At 37.2% G+C, this 9727-nt stretch overlaps 1 protein-coding gene and 1 long non-coding RNA gene across 4 annotated transcripts; one reads left to right on the top strand and one right to left on the bottom strand.

The window, feature by feature from the left end:
* The first annotated feature begins 661 nt into the window (after window positions 1-661).
* Window positions 662-8453, top strand: LOC110878146 (laccase-12). Of its 3 annotated transcripts, XM_022126405.2 has the most exons (7): window positions 662-801; window positions 889-1040; window positions 1135-1379; window positions 1470-1598; window positions 1671-2490; window positions 8105-8229; window positions 8318-8453. In XM_022126405.2, exons 1-7 carry the CDS (start codon window positions 694-696, stop codon window positions 8446-8448), a joined length of 1710 nt encoding a protein of 569 aa, XP_021982097.1. In that variant the 5' UTR covers window positions 662-693; the 3' UTR covers window positions 8449-8453. The 3 variants fall into 3 exon arrangements, with proteins under 3 accessions (XP_021982097.1, XP_035833375.1, XP_021982096.1); XM_035977482.1 differs by lacking the exon at window positions 8318-8453 and having other exon boundaries at window positions 8105-8274; XM_022126404.2 differs by lacking the exons at window positions 8105-8229; window positions 8318-8453 and adding an exon at window positions 2702-3004 and having other exon boundaries at window positions 1671-2615.
* LOC110878147 lies at window positions 1256-3392 on the bottom strand. Its single transcript, XR_002557652.2, has 2 exons — window positions 1709-3392; window positions 1256-1606 (listed from the first exon to the last, which is right to left on the bottom strand). It is a non-coding gene; the product is annotated as an uncharacterized LOC110878147 (long non-coding RNA).
* Window positions 8454-9727: the final 1274 nt, after the last annotated feature.

Raw genomic sequence — 9727 nt, 5'->3', positions numbered from 1 at the left:
ACTGCTAAACCACCTATATTTGGTGCGCCTGGCTATGGTACAACATGTCAGTGGTTGAACTGGATTTTCACATTTTTATAAATATTTTCTTCCAAAATCTTGTTTATTGATTCATTTACTACTTTAAACTCCATATTTTGTTAACGACATAAAAAGATAAAACTGTTTCGTATTTTGTTTTCTTAAATTATATATGTATATTTTCGATTTGCAAATTAATACATGACGTCATCTGGTTCTTAAATCCGGTCCGTTGGGCAGCCGATTCTATAACCGTTCCGTTTTTGAAGATTTGCATTTAACATAAATTCAAAACCTTAACCAGGTGGTTAAATATTTAACGAGGTATACAAATGCACACACCATAGAATAACAAAAGAAATTTAGTGAAGTTGGTAAATTGTCAACTAGTTGCAGTTAAAAATGTAACTATGCTGAATTTGTAGCATGTAAAATATAAGATAGTAGACTTTTAAAGCAAGCAAGTACTGATTACAAGTCATTGGTGCACCAACTTGGTTTAACAAATTTGGTTATGTAATCTAAGTATACCACATCTTAATCCCAAAACCTACTTTGCCTACCTCCAAACAACCCCATTCTCCTTCACTCTATATAAACCAACCACAACCCATCTTAACTCTCACAAACTCAACTACAAACCGATAACCGGCATTCAAACCAATCGAACCCATGGCTCAACCAACCGGCATTGTTAGCCACATGTTCTTGACCATCTTGTTGATCTTTTCAAGTTTAGCATGTTTCACAAATGCCAAAACTCACCACCATGGGTTTGTTGTATGTGTTCTTTACTTCTTTTTAAACACATTTTTTTTTAATTTCTTTCTATGTTTACTTGATACTAACTGTTTGGACTGGATATAGGTTCAAGCGACGAAAGTGACCCGGTTGTGCAAAACCCGTAATTCTATTACGGTTAACGGCCAGTTTCCGGGTCCAACCTTGGAAGTTAATAATGGCGATAGTTTGGTGATAAAGGTCGTCAACAAAGCGAAATACAATGTCACCATTCACTGGTATGACAAAATTCTTAATCTACTAGTATATGTAATTAATATATTACCTAATAACTTAAATTAGTTCACTAATTGTTTTTTTTTTAAATATCAGGCATGGTGTTAGACAGATTAGGACAGCATGGGCCGACGGACCCGAGTTCATCACTCAATGCCCAATCAGACCCGGACAGAGTTATACCTATAAATTTACAATCTCGGGTCAAGAAGGAACATTATGGTGGCATGCACATAGTTCATGGCTTAGAGCAACTGTTTATGGTGCTATTGTCATTCACCCAAAACAAGGCGATTCTTACCCGTTCCCTAAACCAAACCGCGATTCGGTCATCATGCTTGGTATATACATAATTAAAAAAAAATAGATAAAAATAAAAACTTAATTGTATAATTGAGTCATCTAACTGAAGTTAGTGATGTTATGATCAGGTGAATGGTGGAACGCGAACCCTATTGATGTTATTAACGAAGCGAGAAGAACCGGTGGAGCTCCAAATGTTTCCGATGCATATACCATCAACGGTCAACCTGGTGATCTTTACAACTGCTCTAGCAAAGGTTTGTTTCTACAACATTAAAAAACATAATCTTGTTAGCAGAAACTAATGATATATTGTTTTCTGAATGTAGATACTATAAAAGTTCCAATGAGTTCAGGAGAAACAAACCTCGTGCGGGTGATTAATGCAGCATTAAACCAGCAACTATTTTTCAAAATCGCTAACCATAAATTTACAGTTGTGGGAGCTGATGCTTCCTACGTGAAACCGTTCACGACCTCGGTCTTAATGCTTGGACCGGGTCAAACCACGGATGTACTCATAAAAGGTGACCAAACACCGGGTCGATACTACATGGCAGCACGCGCTTACGCAAGTGCACAAGGTGCACCCTTTGACAACACCACCACCACCGCCATTTTGGAATACACGACCGCTAAGAGTAACTCTTCTAAGCCAGCTATGCCCACCCTCCCGCCTTTTAACGACACAAACACCGCCACCGCCTTCACCACCAGCTTCAGAAGCCCGGGGAAAACCTTAGTTCCGAAAACAGTTGACGAGAATCTTTTCATCACCGCTGGCCTTGGAATCAACAAATGCCCACCGAAAGCCAAGGCGAGTACCTGTCAAGCACCAAACAACACGCGCTTCACCGCCAGTATGAACAACGTGTCTTTTGTGCTGCCGTCCAACTTCTCATTGTTGCAAGCACACCACAATGGGATTCCCGGAGTTTTCACCACCGATTTTCCAGCAAAGCCTCCGGTGACGTTTGACTACACCGGTAATGTAAGCCGGTCTCTCTGGCAACCAACGCGTGGGACCAAGGTTTATAAACTGAAATACGGAGATAAGGTACAGGTGGTGCTACAGGGAACGAGTATTTTCACAGCTGAAAACCACCCGATTCATCTTCATGGATACGATTTCTACGTAGTTGCAGAAGGGTTCGGGAACTTTAATCCCAAAACCGACACTTCGAAATTCAACCTTGTGGACCCACCTCTAAGAAACACCGTTAGTTTACCCGTCAACGGGTGGGCAGTCATTAGATTCGTTGCGGATAATCCAGGTAAAGAGCGGAAAATTAACGTTTAACACACGATTTACATTAAACTTTCAAAAAAATGTTGCTTAATTATATTTTTATGTTTTCAGGTACATGGATTATGCACTGCCACTTAGACGTGCACATCGGATGGGGTCTGGCTATGGTGTTTGTAGTCGATAACGGGGTCGGGCTTATGGAGTCACTACAACAACCACCGAAAGATTTGCCGCGATGTTAACACTACAATAATATATACAAAATCATCATAACAGCAATCTAGTTGTCTAAACCATTTAAATGTTAATGTTGTTCTTTCCCCAATTTGTAGATGTATCAATTTTTCCACATTCCAGTTTATAATTTCATACTCAAATTTATATAAAAAAAAGTTTTCCATTGGTTTTATTGTTTCTATAACTTATCATTTGTTCCTAATTGAATCATCTATCAACTCTATCTATCAATTAAAAACTGATGTTGACAGTGATGATTGATGAACTTAACTGATTACAAACCCTAATACTGCAGTTTCTTCATGAAAAGTTAGAAAACCTAACCTAACGCGATTAGTATGATGTATAAATTAGGAACAGACAAATTGATGATTAAAAAGCTAGATAATTGGATGTGTACCTGAGCAGCGTAGGCTTGGAATTTGGAACATTTGCGAAGGGTTTTAGCTTTGCAGCAGGGAGGAGTGTGACAGTTTCCGACGAGTGTACACCGTTATTCGGTGGAAGGGTGGTGGTGGTGGTGGATGTAGTTTTCAGGTCACACGCAGCGGCAGGCAACACACCCATGACCAGTTAGTTTTTCATTTTATTTTATTTTATTTTAGAGTTATTTGCTCGGATGGTCCAGTGGTTTTTTTCGTTTTTCATCTTTAGTCCTCGACTTTTCAAAATAGCATTTTTGTTTATTGTGGTTTGCTCATTTATTACTCGAATAGTGCTCTAAGTGGATGTTTGTTAACTTATTTGTTAAGTAACTGTGAGAGGACAAAAATACCCTTTATGTAAGAAAATAAGGTAAATTACACTTTTTGTCCTTTATGTTTGTATCGGATTGCAATAGATAGTCTTTAACTTCAATAATTACAGTTACAGTCATATTTTAGAAAAACCATTACACCATACGTCCTTTGCCCATAACCTGCTTAAAATTTTCAGTTAAATATGACATGTGCAAAACATATAAGGGTACTTTTGTAATTTTACTTATTTATCTAAAATAAATTTATAAATAAAGCAAATCAAATTGAGAAAAAAAATACACACTCTCTCTCTAAATCAACCCAAATCTTAAACCTAGATCATCATCATCAAATCTCAAACCTAGATCATGATCATCACTAGTGTATAAACTACAGAGAATAAGTTGAAAAAAGATAATTTAGAAAAGGGATTTTGTGTTGCACGAACATTTTACATATACATGTACAATCGGTGTATACAGTATATATGTGTCTATGAAGTCAAGATATTAAGAAAAAAAATAAATAATGAATCCTTTGTTCTAGAAATAAAATTAAATTCAGAGAATGTACAGATTTTGTTGCTCTTTCTCTTCATCACAATCCCCACTAAACCCTAAATAAAACACCACCATCAACCATGTCACACCTTGATTTCTTGGTGGACCCGGACTTGGGGTACATGACGAATTGATATCAAATACACAAATAGCACAACGGAAGTCTTGGAATTAAAATACTATTACAAAATTTCCGAATGTTCAAAAATATAATATAGACGGAAGTATTCAAAAGATCCACAGGCGGATCGAAATAACAAAATGAAATATGCAGACTACTGGGCTTCAAATGCAAGGAGTTGCAAATTACTCTTAAGCATTACCGGGCACTTCCAACCTATTTCGTAACCTTGCAACATGTCACTTAGTCTTTTGAAGATACGATAGTTTACACTGGTAAATACAAATAACCGACACATTTTGAAAATATTTCAAACTCATTTTCATGTACACAATGGTACATATATTTTTATGAATAACTTGAGATATACTATTTCTCATGTTATCAATTTTACAAGCTTGACAATACATATGAGGCCCGGAAACCCGTATTGGGTTATAAAAATCATGTTAGTATAGCATTAGCATCTGTCAGGTGTATGCCTACACCACGTGCTTAGGTCGTGGCCACTTGCAATTAAATAAGCCGAGGATATCCAGGACACAGTCGTATTAACCCCCAATGTTTAAGTTCAAGTAATACGAATTAAAACGGATTATTTGGATTCCCTACACATAGGTCTTTGATCCCATACCTAACCATGCGGTAATAATATACCGTATCCCAAGCCTGTATAGGGAAAATAGGATAAGAGTATTTACCTGGCTTAATAATCTTACAATGCAAGATATAATAATAAGCACAACCGATATATCAATTAACTTAGCACGGTTGCAATCTACTGGAATGCCTTAGTCTGGAATGAATGGTATAATAACCAATTAGAATGTTAACGGGTCTTATTCAAGTCATAGACTTGGACCGGTTAACTTAAAATATTGAAAACGGTACGGTACGCTAGATTAAGCGGTAACCGGATAGAATGCACTTTAAACCCTCACAAGTACTGGGTAAACGTATTTACATTCTGGAATTTGAAAGAACTTGAAAAGAATTGACCCGATTCGGTAAACTTACGTAAACTAATTACATAAGCTCACCGTACACGCATAAGCGGTATCAGGTGATCGGATGAGTTATAAACAAGTTCAATATGTCAAACCATGTTAATAAAGTTACCACATCAGTAGGTTATGCACTTTGTATATTCATCAATGTTTAAAATCAAGTTATCCACCAAAGGGCATTTTCGGTATAATATGGCATAATTCATGAACTGATCATGACCAAGTAGTATAACCTCAAAGGGTTATCCTACATTTAAGTATGGTCATAATGCAACTTAGAATCAATAGCTAAAGTTGCTAATGTGGGTCATAATCAAAAGTCAAAGCAGAAGTCAAACTGCTTGACTTTCGGTTGCAAACCGACATGTAAACTAGAAATGATAGGCTGGACATGCTTAGACATGTCCTAATATTAGTTACCAACTGATTTAGTGTCAAAAAGATATGATAAAACGTTTACAAGTTCATTTATAAGTTTTCTGAAAATCTACCTTTTGACTTTTTATTCAACTTAACTTTGACCCGTCATTTGACCAACTTAACGTGATTCCCAGAAGGTGTCCTTTTAAGGGATTAACACCTACCTTATTACGATCACGTAGCCAAGTTCAATTCGAACAATGGTTGGACTATAATGGTCTAAACCGAAAGTCAAAGCAAAAGTCAATTTGCTTGACTTTCGGCTAAATCCTAGCCTATAAATTGAAATGAGCAGAATAGGAACACTTACTTGTGATCCTTAAGAATATTAGAACTCAGAGGGAGGTCCTTTTTTATCAGGAGCTCCAGAATAGAGTAACAGAAAGAGAATGTGAGAAATGAGCAAGGAAATGGGTTGATCAAGGGGCCTATTTATACTAGTAGAAGTTGCACAAGATCATTACAGGTGTTAGGGCTGTTGTAGGATATTAGCAGGTGTCCATGGACATGTTATGAACTGAGAATGGGTGCCAATTTGCATGAAAGGTGGCAAGAGGACAGAATACTTGGGTAGCAAACAAAAATCTGCCAAGATACGCTGCTTACGGACCGTATGGGCTTCCTGCTTACGGTCCGTAAGTTGGTTAGCGCGCCCCTGGTTTTGAACTCCTTACAGACCGTAAGGATAATGCCTTCCGGTCCGTAACCGCTTTACAAAAAAATAATAAATTCTCATGCTTACGGTCCGTAAGCAGTATAAGCTTACGGTCCGTAAGCGGTCACTCAGAGGCCAAAAATTGGCATGTTGACATATATGGTCCCTCCACATTCAAACTTTCACAACTTTACAGAATTAGTCCCTCTTGTCCAAATTATTAGGCATATTTGAGAGTCATTCGGACACGTGTCTTGATATTATTCGACATAATTTTCCGAGGTGTTACATCCTCACCCCCTTAAAAGAAATCTCGACCTCAAGATTTTTTATTCAAAAAGATGGGGGGTACTTTTGTCGCATAGTAGACTCAACTTCCCATGTATACTCGGGACCACGATGGGCATCCCTTTTAACCTTTACAATAGGTATCATCTTCCTTCGGAGCTTCTTAATCTGTCGATCCTCGATCGAAATCGGTTTCTCAATAAACCCCAGGTTTTCATCATTCACACATCATGGTGTGACATTACTAGCAACTCATCGGCTAGACATTTCTTCAAGTTACAAATGTGAAACACATCATGAATTCCACTAAGCTCCTCAGGTAGCTTCAGCTTGTAAGCTACAGAACCGACACATTCGACTATCTCGAATGGTCCAATATATCTTGGGCTCAATTTGCCCTTCTTTCCGAATCAAATCGCACCCTTCCAGGGTGATACTTTCAGTAAGACCTTGTCCCCTAATTGGAACTTAAGAGGTTTCTGCCTCTTGTCTGCATAACTTTTCTGCCAATCGCGGGCAGCTTTGAGACGATCACGGATTTGAACAATCTTTTTCATGGTCTCTAGGACAATCTCAGGTCCAGATAGTTGGGCTTCCCCAACTTCAGCCCAACAAACAGGCGTTCTACATTTTCTCCCATACAAGGCTTCAAAAGGAGCGGCCTTGATGCTAGTATGATAACTGTTGTTATAGGAGAATTCTATTAAGGGTAGGTGGTCATCCCAACTACCACCCAAATCAATCATGCATGCCCTAAGCATGTCTTCCAAGGTCTGGACAGTACGCTCACTCTGTCCATCAGTCTGGGGATGGTAAGCCGTACTGAAGTTCAATCTCGTGCCTAATAATTGTTGGAAACTTTTCCAAAAGTGAGATGTATATCTAGTATCTCTATCGGATACAATAGATATTGGCACGCTATGCAGGGACACAATATCGTCCACATATAATTTAGCCAATTTGTCAGAACTATAAGTCTCTTTGATTGGCAAGAAATGAGTTGACTTTGTCAGCCTATCAACAATGACCCAAATCGTGCCATTACTGTAACACCCCGAAAACGGGTTTGGTAATCAAACCCCGTTAATACTAAAAGACGGGTAAAGTACCGTTAGTGGTAAAGTAACCCGGTAAATATTAGGATTTAAATAAATAATCCTAATATTAATTAAAAAGCGGATAAGAACTTTCGAGAAATAAAATGGATAAAAGGCCCGAGTTGATGAAACTTAAAATAAACGAGTTAGAACTCCCGGGACTCACTAAGTTAACTAGGGGTAATTAACCTAGTTAATCATTAGTTTAAAAACAATAAAGAAGCATGGACTAGTAAGCCTTTTATAAACCATGGATAAGTGAGGGACCAAAGTTGGACAATTTCAAAGTGAAATTATTAAAAACAAAAATTAAACACCAAACACACACTTAAGTGTGTGTCTGGCTCGATTGAAACACATGGATACGATTTCTACGTAGTTGCAGAATGGTTCGGGAACTTTAATCCCAAAACCGACACTTCGAAATTCAACCTTGTGGACCCACCTCTAAGAAACACCGTTAGTTTACCCATCAACGGGTGGGCAGTCATTAGATTCGTTGCGGATAATCCAGGTAAAGAGCGGAAAATTAACGTTTGACACACGTATTTACATTAAATTTTCAAAAAAAAATGTTGCTTAATTTTATTTTATGTTTTCAGGTACATGGATCATGCACTGCCACTTAGACGTGCACACCGGGTGGGGTCTGGCTATGGTGTTTGTAGTCGATAACGGGGTCGGGCTTATGGAGTCGCTACAACAACCACCGAAAGATTTGCCGCGATGTTAACACTAAAACAATATATACAAAATCATCATAACAGCAATCTAGTTGTCTAAACCATTTAAATGTTAATGTTGTTCTTTCCCTAATTTGTAGATGTATCAATTTTTCCCCATTCCAGTTTATAATTTCATACTCAAATTTCTATAAAAAAAAGTTTTCCATTAGTTTTATTGTTTCTATAACATTATCATTTGTTCCTAATTGAATCATCTATTAAATCTATCTATCCATTAAAAACTGATGTTGATAATGATGATTGATGAACTTAACTGATTACAAACCCTAATACTGCAGTTTCTTCATGAAAAATTAGAAAACCTAAAGCGATTAGTATGATGAATTAGTATAAATTAGGAACAGACAAATTGATGCTAGAGAATTGGATGTGTACCTGAAGAGCGTACGCTAGGAATTTGGAACATTTGCGAAGGGTTTTTGTTTTGCAGCAGGGAGGAGTGTGACAGTTTCCGACGAGTGTACACCGTTATTCGGTGGAAGGGTGGTGGTGATGTAGTTTTCAGGTCACACACGCAGCGGCAACACACCCATGACCAGTTAGATTTTTCATTTTATTTTAGAGTTATTTGCTCGGATGGTCCCTGTGGTTTCTTGTTTTTCATCTTTAGTCCTCACCTTTTCAAAATAGTATGTTTGTTCATTATGGTTTGCTGACTTGTTACTCGAATAGTTTTCTAAGTGGATGTTTGTTAACTTGTTCTGTTATGTAATTGTGAAAGGACAAAAATACCCTTTATATAAGAAAATAGGGTAAATTACACTTTTCGTCCTTTATGTTTGTATCAAATTGCAATAGATAGTCTTTAACTTCAATAATTACAGTTGCAGTCCTTTTTTAGAAAAACCATTATACCATATGTCCTTTGCCCATAACCTGGTTAAAATTTTCAGTTAAATATGGCATGTGCAAGGCACATAAGGGTACTTTTGTAATTTTACTCATTTATCTAAAATAAATTTATAAATAAAAGGCAAATTGGAAATAAATAATCTCACCTAACTCAATTTGGCTGATAATAATCCCAAGTCAGTTATTGGCCGATAATAATCCGAACTGGTCAATTTTTTTTGTAAAATAGTCCGCCGTTAAAATAGCTTAAGGAGTTAAGTTTTTTTCCGAATTACAAACCGATGTTTTAGGGCTTTTGATCAAAGCGAGGATACGAATCGATTGATGTAATACTTACCTCGAAATTGTGCTCGAAATGGCTTGATTTTTGTTAATTGGAAGTTTAAACACCTGAATTAAAGCACCGTTTTCGTG

The sequence above is a fragment of the Helianthus annuus genome, chromosome 9, assembly GCF_002127325.2.
Source record: "Helianthus annuus cultivar XRQ/B chromosome 9, HanXRQr2.0-SUNRISE, whole genome shotgun sequence".
Lineage (NCBI taxonomy): Eukaryota > Viridiplantae > Streptophyta > Magnoliopsida > Asterales > Asteraceae > Helianthus > Helianthus annuus.
This window is presented reverse-complemented; position numbering and strand designations above follow the sequence as displayed.